This window comes from Populus nigra, chromosome 4 (assembly GCF_951802175.1).
Source record: "Populus nigra chromosome 4, ddPopNigr1.1, whole genome shotgun sequence".
Classification (NCBI taxonomy): Eukaryota; Viridiplantae; Streptophyta; class Magnoliopsida; order Malpighiales; family Salicaceae; genus Populus; species Populus nigra.
The window spans coordinates 16,860,379-16,875,156 of record NC_084855.1 but is presented as its reverse complement, the minus strand read 5'-3'; the positions used below and the strand labels follow the sequence as shown (position 1 = coordinate 16,875,156).

General features: G+C 33.1%; 1 protein-coding gene across 3 annotated transcripts; it reads right to left on the bottom strand.

The window, feature by feature from the left end:
• Positions 1-434: 434 nt before the first annotated feature.
• LOC133690938 (probable E3 ubiquitin-protein ligase BAH1-like 1) lies at positions 435-4,609 on the bottom strand. Of its 3 annotated transcripts, none has more exons than XM_062111221.1 (7): positions 4,507-4,609; positions 3,771-4,151; positions 2,760-3,004; positions 2,386-2,640; positions 1,785-1,922; positions 1,073-1,131; positions 435-854 (listed from the first exon to the last, which is right to left on the bottom strand). In XM_062111221.1, the coding sequence occupies exons 2-7, from the start codon at positions 3,928-3,930 to the stop codon at positions 749-751; spliced, it is 963 nt and encodes a 320-aa protein (XP_061967205.1). In that variant the 5' UTR covers positions 3,931-4,151; positions 4,507-4,609; the 3' UTR covers positions 435-748. The 3 variants fall into 3 exon arrangements, with proteins under 3 accessions (XP_061967205.1, XP_061967204.1, XP_061967203.1); XM_062111220.1 differs by lacking the exon at positions 4,507-4,609 and adding an exon at positions 4,356-4,472; XM_062111219.1 differs by lacking the exon at positions 4,507-4,609 and having other exon boundaries at positions 3,771-4,315.
• Positions 4,610-14,778: the final 10,169 nt, after the last annotated feature.

Below are 14,778 nucleotides of genomic sequence, written 5' to 3'. Positions count from 1 at the left end.
CAAGTGAAAAAAATCAGAAAAGACCTAGTCTAATAAGACTAGAGTGCCGCGTGGACACTGGAATTTTCAGCGAAAAATTTGTCCCTGTGACAGTAGCTTTACAACTTGTATCGGCAAAAAAACTGTCATAAATGCTCATTGATGTCGCTAGACCGGTGAGGAAGGACGTTCGGTATCCTTGATTGAATGGGGTTGGTTATCTTACGAACCGGTATCCTCATGATGGGCCTAATTGCGAGACCAGTAAAATTGTAGAGCCCCTTCATACCCGAGCTTCAAGTGATATTACGTAATGTTGCAAGTTATTTGCAGCCATAATTTGGAGTTGCCATACTGCCGCAGTTGATGGAAGCTCAATTACCTCTCCATAATGAGCAGAATCATGCATGACCAAGATAGTCTACTGCATTATTTCCTTAAAGAGGTGGGGAAAATTGCCAAAGCATGTTCGATTTAATCTGTTATCTCAGTCTCTGAGGTTGTAAATCAATACATGCAACGTCACCATGTTCTGGTCAACACAAACCTATCCAAAAACTTGAAAGTTGAGACTCCTTGCAGCAGCATTTGTACATCAAAAACCATGAAGGAAACTCTTGCTTAGTCAATAAATGCGTCAAACACAAATGCAGTCCTGGCTGAAGGGACGGCGGACATTTAACACAATAACGTTATGGGAATTGGGAAAATATTTACAGCATATTATCTAGGCCTAGATCAAATGACTACTAAGAGAAGAAATGCCTGACTAGACACCCACGAATGCCCGACACTGAGATTCCCAGTGCTCCTTCACCTGCCGAATCCTCTCTGTCCTTTCTGTTTGAAGTCTGTGCTCCCAATACTCATGGCAACTGTTCCAACACGCCAATGAAAGCAATAAATCAGTTGTAGGCATATAAAGTAGAAAACAAAGGAAGAATGTCAGTCCCTCCCTTTTTCTTCCCTTCCGTTTCGCTGAAGTCCTCTTCCAGCCCCTCTTCATCCTCCTCCCAGTGGGGAAGTACATGAAATTACTAGAATCTTGAATATATTATAAACAAACTGATTTGTCATGAAGAGAGAAGGATACCTTCTGCTTAATAAAATATTAAGCTCTTCCAAGTGTAGGGAACCTTCATAAACTCCAGTCTACAATAGCAAGAAGATGGTTAGAAAATCAGGAGTAACCAAAAAAAGGAAAAAGGAAAAAAAGAGAGAGACCGCTAATAAAAGGAAATGGAAGTGGCATACTACTATTGTAATTGACTGCAACATGCATCTTAAACTTCATGGTTTTCATTGAATCTTCCAGCATTACTCGCAATTCGACTTATTTTCCAATATTCTATGAAAGATGCGACCTTGCTACATAGTGATAACATGATGCCATCTAACTTCTATTACTTGTAAATTAAGGACTAGACCAGAATCTACGATGAGCTTGACAAAGAAAAGGGAGGCAAAAAAATCCTGCTCAAGATATTGTGCATCATGCCAACTCAAAAAACTGGGGAAGGAAATAGCTCAACCAGAACGGATAGCCTGGGTTTCCATCTACATAATGCCAGTGACAAAAACAAGGACCGAAGTGTGAATTCAGATGACCAATAGGCGATGGATTGTAGAAATGTTGGGCCAACCTTCAAGAACCTGTCTACTAGCATCAGTTTTCATTTTCTGAGTCTAATTTCCTAATTTCAAAAGGATCATTTAAAATCCTCTGAAAGCAAAATTGCAGAAATGGTTAACGGGCATGATGCATTACAGGAAATAATAAAGAGTGAAGATAATAATTAACTAACCTTCCGGCAAAGAGGGCATTTTTCTTTAGGCTCTGCTGCCTTCAGTCCGTCAACAATGGTCACTGAAGCAGCAGAGCAAGCACACATATGGCAGAAGATATGGCCACATGTTAGTGAAACTGGATCAAATACTGTATCCTGCCATCAATAGAGATATCAAACAATCTAAATCAGATACCGGTAATAAAGTTACGATGATAATAAAGTCAATGTGCATGCTGCAGATTCACTGTAAAAGGCTGGGTTCAAAAAGGCCATATCTCCAAATTCACCACAGATTCACTGTCAGGTCAAAAGTAAGATTAGTCTACGATATAACTTGTTATGAATGATACACAGAACTAGAAAAGGAGATGCTGCAGTTAGTATATCAATCCATAAGGTATCTCATGAACAAATGATGTTTTTCAAAAACAGTCAACAAATTATACTAGCTTTGCTGCAGTCATTGTATATTAGAATTTTAGGCCTTTGAATCCAGTAGTGGATTTTCGGTCATTCGCTTCATCAAAGATTTGGGAGAGACATCAAATTTTAAGCAACTAATTACTGGATATCATGCAGAACAAGTTATATAGCAAAATGAAATCTAGGAACTTACCAAGCATATAGAACATGTCAAATCAATATTAATCTTGACGGAGTCAAAAAGCTCACAAGAGAGTGATGGTTTGTCATCGTCAAAATTTAGTGAGCACCCCTCGAATAAGGCAGGGACCTTGTTTGACTTGATCTTTTCCTCCCTTAGATTGATGTGAAAAGCCATAAGCTCACAAAGCCATGGGGAATGGAGGATCTCAATGTGCATACTTTGAGCTTTTGACTTGAAAGCCTGTCCTTGCTTGGAGTAATGGATCTGTAACCATAGAGCAGATTTTTTGAAACTCGATAACCCGAAATAGAAACTATTTCACATCACACATTATCAGAATTAAGTACTGGTATCCCAATCATCTTATTTTGAGATAAAGATACCTTGTCGTATTTCTTTAGTATTTTTCGAACTGCAACAGCATTGATCAGTGCATAGGTAACCAGATCCTTGCCTTCTTGAATAAAGGCAACATGTTTTTTTTGCAACTTGCCTTGGAACCACATGAAGTATTTTCGAAAGCCAGAAGCCAGGTGAAGCTCAAGCAATTTCTGGGCTCGTTCATTGAAGCAACCAACTACCGCTGACATTTCCTTGAGAAGGGAAGGGAAAAAGGTACCATCGCACACTACAAGTGAATTTAAGTTAGAGAAGGAATAACAGATAGCAAGAACCAACCTATCAAAAGAAAAAAAGAAAAAGAAAATCACTATAACAAATAACATAGGATTCCACTTCATGAAGAAGTATGAAATAAATTTTCTTTTTGTCTTGCATCTAACCGCAATGACTATAACAGATCAGAATTCTGGTGTTAGACATCATATGTTGTGTTTTAAAGATTGATCATCAGAAATTTGAGAAACGAGTTTTTACCATGTAAAAGCTTCAAGACTCACTCACTTTCTTGTGCACAAAACATTCAAGAACTCATACAAGGGAAAGATGACAATCTAACAAGGAGTTGGAAAGTAAACAGAGTTATTAATCTGCTTCCATTGGAAAAAAAAAAAAGCAGGTTGATTTAGTCTCTACCATCACCATCTCAGTCCTAACTCCTAATCTTTAGCAGAATCAGCAACTGAGAAGTGATTTTCTCCAACCTACCGTTAAGTTTCATACATGAAAACTCATTGGAGGTTTCTCCAACTTTTGAAGAAGAAAAAAAAACCAATGAGAACAGCAGACTGATGAGAATATTACGAAACAAATACTGGAAAACCTCACATTCTTCTGTAAATTCAGACAAATCAACCCGCTATAAGTTACCATCATACAATAAAAAGGAATAGCACAAGAACCAAGAGCCATGAAACTAATTACATCCCTTTAAAGTAACCACTCGAACAGATAAAAAAACAAAAACAAAAATCACGTCCAATAGAATTGAGCACCAGAACAATGGTGAGGACAGGATTGGCCATCATGCTCCTGGTGCGATTCAAAGTCTTCCCTACACTTCTTCAATATCTTTTTGAGCTTTTTGAAATCAACCGCAGGTAGTTGATTCTCCTTGCCTTGCATGTACTCCTGATATTTCTTGCAAAACTTCATGTTTTTTCTCTGTCATGAACACTCCAAAGTTAGCCTGTCGTTTTGATCTTTCTAATCATGAATTCGCATGTCACAAAAATACTAGCAGAAAGGAATTAAGAATGCTCTCTGTTGCTTTGTTTTTTATCCGATGGGAAGGAAGGGGAAGACGCTACTCTCCCTGTCTCTGTCTCTGGGTGTTCAACGGTTTGGAGTGCTTAGAGACGTACATCTAGGACAACCTGAGGAGATGACCGAGAGAAATAGTCAATTTCTTGGATACTACGAATCTTTTCCTCCAAACCTCATATCCATCATTTACTAGTTGTTTTTTACAAGAGATTTTTCTTTTTAATATCCATATTCGACACATCACCTGCCTTATTGAGTATTGTCACCATTTTTTTTCCTTTTTCCTTAAAAAAAAAACAAAAACCAAACCAAACCTTGTAAGTGAAGCAGTGGCTGTTTCAAAACAATTAGTTTTGACTTTGAGATCAAGGTTGTAAGAAATAATAAAGGATGTTTGCTTGAAAATGAAATAAAAAGTATTTGATGAAATGATAATAAAAGGATTGATTTTGACAACAAGTTAACCTTAATAAGCTCATTCATGTGATTTGCATCGTATGGTTGTATTACAATATCTAGCAACAACTTTTGGCGCTCAGGTTTTCTTTTCTTTTGCTTGCTTGATATCATTTTCAGAATATTTAATCATGAAAGTGCAAGAAGCCCTGTTGCAGCACCAAATTAAGGAGGGTTTCCCGGGGAACTCGTGTTTTTTCAAGGGCAGGCTTGCATCATCGAAGTTCCCTGGATCTTGTCCAGCATCAAGAATAAAGCATCAGTCAGGAATTCCTGTATTTCCCCCCATTTTCTTGTACAATTTTCAGCATCAATAAATATAATTTTATGTATATAAAAATAAAATGATTCAAGTTTAATCATGCAGTGCATGTGGCCAAGTAATTTCAGAGCTGAATTTATCCAAAAGGGCTTTCACAGCTCACGAGCCGACGAGATGCAATTAAGTTGCCAACTTTAAACCTGTCAAAGGAAAGCGTTCGCAATCACCGATGTTGCTTTCCTTCTCATATGGTCAGATAAATGAATTCTTAGTTGGCAAATTAGTTAGGAGCCGTGGACAGCTTAGATGAAGCCAGATTTGAAGTGTTTAACAAAATTATGATTTAAATTTATATAGTACAGCAGAAAAAATAGATGTTGAAAAGAGAAATATAAAAAAAATTAAAAAAAAACTATTCTTTAAAAAACTATTTTTTTTAAATAATATATTTTTTATTTTTTAAAATTTATTTTTAAACTAGTGTATTAAAATAATTTAAAAATATCAAAAAAAAATTAAACTTTTTAAAAAGTATTTTTAAAATGGAAAAATAAATAAGGATTAAGGATAATAACGACAACTGTCTGATGCTGTGCCACATGGAAAGAGCTTCCGGCTGCCACGTCAGAATGAATGTTGGGCTGCCCTTCTGTGCATCACAGCTAAGCCAACAGATAGACACACCCGTGGAAAAAGATAAAAAGATAAAGATGCTTGAAAGGTGAACACGTCATCATCTATATTAACTCTGCGGGAATTCTGATGCAGGATTGATTGCATTTGCTTGTCGTTTACGAAAGTACAGCATCCGACACAGCCTTCCCAGGTTGCGAAAATGGACGGTGCCTTTCCATGTTGCATCATCAATTATTATTATTATTATTATTATTTTTAATTATAAATATTTGAGTTATTTTGTATGAATCTCTATGAATTTTTTAATCTCATCGGTGAGGTAATTTTTTAATGATTCTAAAAATTATAATTTTTAAATTAATAATTTTTAAAAAATAAATTTAAAATCTAACCAATTAAATTATGTGTAACTATTGTTTTTCCTGGGATAGGCCATGGCTTTCGTTTCTGCCAGGTGGTAGCTATTGCATTTTCTTGAATGGTAATTAATTAATTTCGGGGAAACAAAAATTGATTTCTTCGGCCCTCTCCATAGAATTAAAAGCACAAAAAAGCATGAAGAAAGTCTTATCTTAATCTTATTTGAACTGAATCTGAGTTATTAATTACAAATAATTCCCTAGTCACCAAGCTAGCTAGTTGTTAGTTTATATATATATATATATATATATATATATATATATATATATATATATATATATATGTGGTCGCACTTCCCACTTGTGGATAGGTGATATATGCCATGATTCCACTTACCTATTGTTAATTCATTCACACTCCTCCCCACGGTATGCAGAACACCAAGTTTAACATATATCACTAGTTTTAGGGTGGTGGAAATAAACTATTACAATCCTTTTAATGTCACTTTTGAAATGCTTTATAGAAGCATTTGTTGAGTGGACTCGTCACTTTGAATTGTTGGTCGGCACTCAAATTACACTACGGAGCATTGATGCAATTTTCAGATTCATTCTTTGTTTTTAGTTTAATGTGGGTTTTCAAGCTAACTTGCACGTATCTTTATTAATCTCACGGGCCCTGAAGTTAACGATCATGTAAGCCTCCATGGCCATCATATGAGCAACCACATGGCTCGAACCTGAGACCACAGAGGGAGCAAACCTCTTGGTCCCAAACTCATACCATTAAGCCACCATCTAGATAGTTGATTCTATTCTTCATTATATTGGTGCATGTTTACGAGAATGATAAAGTTTGTTTTTTAAAATGTTTTTCAAAATGTTTTTCATTTGAAAACATATTAAAATAAGTTTTTTTAAAATTATTTTTAAAATCGTCACATCAAAATGATCCAAAAACAGAAAAAAAAAATTTAATTTAAAGCTAAAAAGATTTTAAAATTTTTAAAAGCGTGTTTGAACCGCAATGCTAAACAGTTTGGTATTGTGGTTGTGGTTTGAAAAAAAATAATCTATAAAAATCATTTTTAGTTGTGGTTGCTTTGATTGAAATATGTGTTTGGTTAAAATTGTGGTTGAAACTACAACTTAAAAAAAGGCATATAAAAAATGTTTGGTTGTAACTATAATTGACGTTGATGCTAATAAAATGACAAAAAAAAGACATGTATTAATTTTTTATTTTTCCACTCTCCAAATGTACATTCTATTACACAACGTAATAAAAAGTGAACATTATTGAGAATTTCTTCCTTATTTTTTGGTTCTACACGCTGGTGAAATTCTGGTAGGTGATAAAAAATTAGAACCTAAAAAGCCATACTCATTTGGATATCCCGAATCAACTAAGTAGTACTTCCTTGCGATAAAAAATAATGATTCTTTAATTTATTTCCTAATAATCACAATAACATTAACTTTTTTGTTCATTAATATTTTTTGGTAGCTTTGGAAACTTGATATTAGGATTGTCAATTGCCTCAAGAAAAATTTGCATATTGTGTGCACTACTTTCCCATCCAACCAAACAAACATGAATTGTTTGTTAAAGCTACACGTAGCTATTACATTTTGAGTTGGTACACCTTTTCTACCGATAAATGGTATTTGATTTTTTATAGATAGACAAGCCTATATACATGTGTGGTATAGATAGCTCTTATACAATTCTACATGAAAAACAAGAAGGAACAAATATCAATTTCAAAGTAATAAACGTAAAATTATCCAAATTAGTCATCCATATCATTAATGATAAAAAAACAAATATTAGTGTTACCTTGAAATGAGACATATATCTTCAATTTATCGCAATTTCACATGGTGTGTTTACAAATTTAAGGTCTTTTGGTTTTATAATATTTATTGAGAGCAAACACACTATTTTAAGAACTTCATTAAAATATCCACTAACAATTTCTCTCGAATGTTGAAATCTTTCTTGAACTTTTCTATTTAAAGCATCTAATGCTAATGCAAACAGAAACATGCGGGTCTTCTCAATAAAACACATCCTTCTTGATGCTTTTAACCTATATTGACTTTTTAAATCAAAACAGAGACTTTAAATTGTCGTTGCATCCATCCTAAATATGTTTACACATTGTTTTCAATGTCCATATAATATTTCATCAAACCATGTCATTCTTGTGTTGTATGAAACCTTACAAGGTTCTTTATATATATAATACATTGAGAGAGCTTTGGTCGTGCATAATACTAACTTACGACGATCAAACTCTCTCCTCTAAAACAACTCACCTTCCTTATCAAAATCATTTTTGTCATTATCATTTGTACTGCCATCATCACCAACACCATCATCACTACCTCCGCCACCACCTTAATTAACATAATCAACAACATGATTCATTATATTATCAGAATTCCCATCAAATAAAGCATTAAGTCATTGCACATACATATCTACAATGGGAGATAATTTTATTGTATTGATGAGTAGAATAAATTATAAGAGACTATTTGTTCCATAAAAAAATTAAAAAGCAAAATAACTAACAAGAAACTAATTCATGATTTATTAGAAAATTTTATTTTAAATACAATAATAATCAAACATAATTGTTTAGTTATGTTCCAAAGTTGCGAGATGCATTTTTTTTAATAACTTTATAACTAAAAAATTGAGATAATAGAAGGTTTGATAAAGAACTACATATTTAACCAATAATAAAAATAACATTAACATATACAACTCGATATTACTTTTCTATAAGCATCAAGGTTTGTTTGACAATACATGTAATACACAATTAGTTTTATAAAATGTAATAACATTGGTACAAAATGATTTATTATGGTTACCTAAGTTTCCATAACAATAAATTTTGCACTAGTCCTAAATATTTTAGATTTTTTTCTTTTTTGTTGGTTTATTTCCAATATTTTTACTTTTATATTGTTTTTTCATTAATATTTTTCTTAAGTTTTATGATTAAAACATAGTGCACATCAAAGACAATCCCAACATTTATAGTGATATTACCAACTTTGGTCATTTGGATTTGATCCAACATGCTAGAGAAAGCCACTTTAAACTTTTTTTCCTCATCTCATAACCTTATCTGCCTTGAAGCCATATATAACATCTATACTAATATGAGATTTGAAACTTGAATTAATTACTGTGTGAAGTTGTCAAACTAACTTACATATTATGTAAATAATAAATTTCATCATATTTTAAACTATATAGGCAGGGTATTCATTATCCACTTATCACAAAAAAATACCTAACTTGCTACATTTTAAAAACAAGGTGCTTGAAACTTGTATTCATTAAAATACAGTGTTTAGTTTCACTAGTTTCTTTCACTTGCAATACAAATAATTGACCATCAATGAATAATCAAAAGTGATACAGTATACTTGCATTATTCAATAATTATGATTGTCACACTTTGGTGGACGTTAGGTGAGACTAAATATATATCGCGAGGAAAATATGTATATCATCGTGAAAAATTGGAGTCGCCACTTAGTAATTTAAAGAAACTAGGGGTCTTAAAATATACACCGGTTTAAGGGTTTAGTTATGCTTAAGGAAAGAATAATGTCACTCTTACAACATCTTTTCTCATGAAATGTTACCATTACTATGTGTTTTCTCCTATATTTATCTTTATGATTGCCATTAATTATCCTAATTGTTTTTTAGCCTTTTTTATTTTTAATTTCTAATTATTTTGTGAAAAATTTGACTTCGATCTTTAAACACATCAGAAAATGACATCAATCCCTAAAAATAAAAGACTCATCAAATATGTTGTTGTTATGTCTTAAAAAGAATTCCGTTGAAATTCCTAATAATAGAGCATAACTCATATTTGATTTTTAAATCTGAACATCGGTCCCTTAAAAAAAAACATAAAAATAATGTTTTTTCCTAAAAAGAAAGGTTTCGTTGAGGTTGCTAAAAAAATAGGTGGTGGGCCTAAATAAATGATAAGAATTGGGCTTTGAACCCAAGAGTGGAAAAATTAGAGGTTTAAATCGGGTTATGATAGTGATGACAATTATAATTCAAAAAATAAAAAGTGCAATTTACTTGTTTGTGTGGGTTAAAAGAGAATGCTATATAACAAACTTCAAACTAATTTCCAAATAGTTTACTTATGAAGATGAAATAATAATTTTGAAGAAGTGACATTGCAACCATAACTTCCCCAATTATATAAACTTAAATTATATGACATATATTCATGGTTACAAAAAAAATTATATACCAAGTTATTGACTCAATATTTTACTGAAATTTGAACAGTCTCATTTGTATTTTGTTTTATACCAAGTTATTGACTCAATATTTCTCAACTGTAAACATCAATCATAATTTTTGTCCCATCATTTGGACTTTTAAAACTCAACCATAATATCAATATCTCATTTCTATAGAACAATTATTTAAAGCTGATTAATTCATAGCATATATTGATTTCTCTCAAAGGTAATTGTGCTAAAACTATGTATATAACCAACCATAATTCAACTTAATAATAGCAACATCATAAATTACATCATATATAAGTAATTAAGTTAAACATTACAATTTTTAAACATATTAATGTATTACAACAAAATAATATTCTTCCAATTACATGAATTTCTTAACAAAATTATCTATTTATGCATCTACGGTTTGAGGTGCGATATACTTAAAACAATTATCATATTAAACATGATTAAAATTGCCCATTTTGATAAGTAATTGATTAAGGACTAACTAATCATGTACATTAAAGTAATTCTTGCATCATTAAATGAATTACCTTATCTTTAGTAGTTTAATAATTTTATAAATTCTTAATATGATTTCCAAATAAAAATAAATTTATGAAAATACTGAGAGTATCTCTAACAACCCATATATTTAACTTCAATTTAAATCTAGTAAATTTTACAATTTATATATTACACCAAGTATTTATCTCTTAATTTGTATTATTCCTATAATTTATATCATAAACCCACATTTTCAAATAATCACAATTTTACATAATCCTTCATCAAACATAAAATTAAAGTAATTAATCACTTGGAGGATGTTATTTACCTCACTTTGATAATGATTCAAGGAAAGAATGCAAGAAAAAAAAATCAAGTTTTCTTCTCCTCCTTCTTCAAACCCTAGCTTGAATTTCTTCTTCCAAAGCACTCATCGTATTAAAATCACCATTCTTGATGTTTAATTAAGTTAATCACTTTAATTACACATTTTTATTGGTTAAATCAACTAGAATTGAAGTAGAAAAGAATCACACAAATCCTCCCCCTCTCTTTATTTCAAACCATCGGCCAAAAGAGAAGAAATGGAGCATTTATAGTCTGACTTTTATATATTTACACATTGACCCTCAATTCTTCTTCTTACTAATGTACAGCATAACACCTTCTCTTTTATTCTATTGTATCCTTTTACAATACTAGAAATCCTTTTTTTTTTACTCTATTTTGTATTTTATTTATTTTGTTCAAATTATAATTTATGGGGCTTTCACAACAACTACTCTTAAAACTCAAATTTATATACAAATGGATGCATGTGTAAACGTAGTTGAACATTAGTTGTTGAAATTGCCAAACTAACTTTCAAAGTTTAGTATTATTGCCTTAAGTTCTTATCAAATACTCCTCAAATGCAATAATACTAGAAATTATATAGTTCTAACCATTAGAATGTTAGGTAAACAAGTTCCAACATGTCATAACTCATTTTTAGGTTATTCCCTAAATGTGTTTCATTCATTGTGCATTAAAAAAAAAAACCGAAACAGTGTTGTTTTGTTTATTTTGTTCAAATTATAATTTATGGGGAATAAGAAGTTTCTCTCTCTTATAACACCACACTCTCTCTCTCCCTCTCTCCCCCCCCCACTTGCCCAAACATAACCCACGCCCCTCACCTGCCACCATGATGAAGATTGGATAGGGAAGCCATACCCTGTGGGCAACTAAGGTGACTGCACAGAGGCTGCCTTAGCCACCCTACCCTGTCTTTATGAATGGACAGAGATAGGGTAGCTCCCACTTCCCTTGTCTTATAAATACCTCGTTCAACAGGCTGAGCAGAAGAGGGGAGAAAAATTTAGAGGAACGAACGATGAGTTTTTAGGGGGACAAACGACAAATAGTGAGGGGGGAACATTTTAAGATGAATAGAGAGGGGTAAGATTTTGGGAGAAGGAAGAAGATAGTTGAAAACAGAGACGAACAAAGAAACAAAAAAAAATAGATAAGGGAAGAAGAAAGAAAGAAAGAAAGAAACATGGAACAAAAAAAAACAGAGAGGAAAGAACATAAAAAAGACAGAAATGATAGAAGAGAAAGAAAATAGAACAGCAGAAAAAACAGGAAAAAAAATAGAGGCTAGTGTCTCTATACAAAGAAAGGGCAGAACCGCCGCCTAAAATCAACAGCAACCTCCGTATCGCCACCGCAGCCGCCAGCTACACCAGGTAACCTTCTCTCACCATCACTCCTTTTCTTCCTCACTTGCAGCGAGGTTGTTGTATGCAGCACAAATAGTTGGACCGATCTCAACACAGTTTCACTTAGGTCGCGTATTGATCCAACTTATTTTTTGGGTCGAGTCTAGCCTAGTTTATTTGGGTCGAGTCTTGGCCCAACTTTTGTTTTGAGCCAGTCTTGACCTAGCTTATTTGGGTCGAGTCTCAACCCAACTTATGTTTTGGGGCCTGTCTTGACCCACTTCATTTTGGGTTCGGACATGCGACCCATTTTCTGTTGGTGCCAGTCCGGACCCAATTCATTTTAGGTCCGAACACACCCCCTCTTTTTTCTTTATGGCCAGTCCGAACCCAATTCATTTTGGGACCAGACGTGACTTAGCTCTTTTATGGGTCCGATCTGGACCTAGTTTTGGGTTGGTCTGGACCCACTTCCTCATGGGTCTGATCTCGGCCTAGCTCCTTTCTAGGCTAGACTCTGCCCTGGATTTGGGCCCAACCAAGGTGGACTCAGCCCACAAGATAGGGTTGGGCCCAAACCCAGTATATTATATTATATTATATAATATTTTAAAAAAATTAAAAAATTCCAAAAAAAAATTCAAAAACCATTTTATAAAAATATGTGATTTTATCACAAGTTTGTCTACCATTTTTTATTAATATCGATTTGTATTTTTATACTATAAAGATATAAATTCGATATTAAAATACTCGGTTTTTGCTGAAACATTGCAAAAATTACATAAAAAACAAAAAAGATGTATTGTTTTCTTACATACGGCCAAATATCTAAAAAAATCATATTTATATTCAATAAAAAATCAAAAATATAAGTTAGCATATGTAAATCCCAAGATAATCAAGGTTGGATTAAATTAAAGAAAATAAACTAAATTAAAAAGAAATGGGGGCAAAACGAATACATTTAAAGAAAATAGGGTTCAAATGTAAATAAGAATAATTATAGAGCATAAATAATGCTCTTCTTACCAAAAACAGATCTGTAACTATCGTAAATAAAGAAGAGATGGAGTTTTGGTATTTATTTTTTACAGATCAAGAGAGAGACACCAAATTTCAAGAACTCATCCAAGATTTAGGGTTATAGGTAAAAAAAAAATAAACACTGGTAGGCAAGGGATCAACAAGAAAAAATTTGAACAAGTAGAGAAAAGGGGAGGGTCGGCTGTCATTAGAAAGAAAATGAGGTATCGAGACCTTGATTCGTATCGGGTAAGATATTCTGAACATGGTCTTATGAGTTGTTTTAAAGTTGATTATGAATTGATGCCTGGATATTAAATTATAGATTTGAGTTCTATAACTCTAGATATAGTTAAAAATCCGAGGAGAGGTCAGACAATAACAGTTCAAAAATGGACAGTAACAGTTGGACAGTAGCAGTCCAAGTGTTTGTTGATAAGCGATTTTGACTATCTTAGAGATAGAACTGAGTTCTCCTCAAAACATAGAACTTGTAGCCTCATGTCTTACCTTTCCAACGACATAAATTTGCTTGAATTGGAGTTCTATAACTCCACATATAGTTAAAAATCTGAGGAGATGTCAGATAGTAACAGTTCAAAAACGAACAGTAACAGTCCAAGTATTTGTTGATGAGCAATTTTGACTATCTTAGAGGCAGAACTGAGTTCTTCTCAAAACATAAAACTTGTAGCCTCATGTCTTATCTTTTCAACAACATAAATTTTTCTTGAATCGGAGTTGTATAACTCCAGATATAGTTAAAAATCTGAGGAGAGGTTAGACAGTAATAATGAGTGAAATGAGAAAAACATAAAGTACTAAGAAATGACTGAAAGAAAGACTTATTGGTTGTTGATATGGTTATTATAAAACATATCTTTGAGTGAGGAAAATTTATGAGATAAACCTGTGATTTGCAGGAGGGACCACAGGCGAGGTGCAACAGCAGCAGTAGGGGAGCACGAGTAGAGCTTCTATTTGCAGGTAGATGAATCACACCTTTACCTTTTACGTAAATTCCATGTTTTAATATATGTTACTGATGTGAAATATGAATTACTGAATGTATGTGTACTCAAGGGAAAGGTTGTTGTGTGAATTGCTAAGTAATGAAATTATCACTTACAAATGAAATATGAGAAGTGTGATTGAGGCGTAAATTAGCATACATTGAGTGTATGTTAGGATCCTGGGTAAAGGATCGCCATGTTTTGGGCTAGCATACATTCAATGTATGTTAGTATCCCGGGTAAGGGGATCGTCATGTTTTGGGCTAGCATACATTTGGTGTATGTTAGGGGATCCCCATGTTTCGGCTAGCATACATTCAGTGTATGTTAGGATCCCGGGTAAGGGGATCACCATATTTCGGCTAACATACATTCAGTGTATGTTAGGATCTCGGGTGAGGGGATCACCCTACATCAACTCCTATGGGATGATGATGATGATGATACCAGTGAAATGGGTATTGGAAATGGGT

Coding starts and splice junctions, on each gene's coding strand:
- LOC133690938 (XM_062111221.1), bottom strand. CDS start 3,930: ATGAAGTTTTGCAAGAAATATCAGGAGTACATGCAAGGCAAGGAGAAT. Junction 3,005..3,770: donor CTGTCCTCACCATTGTTCTG/GTGCTCAATTCT, acceptor ATTCACTTGTAG/TGTGCGATGGTACCTTTTTC. Junction 855..1,072: donor AATATTTTATTAAGCAGAAG/GTATCCTTCTCT, acceptor GTGTTGGAACAG/TTGCCATGAGTATTGGGAGC.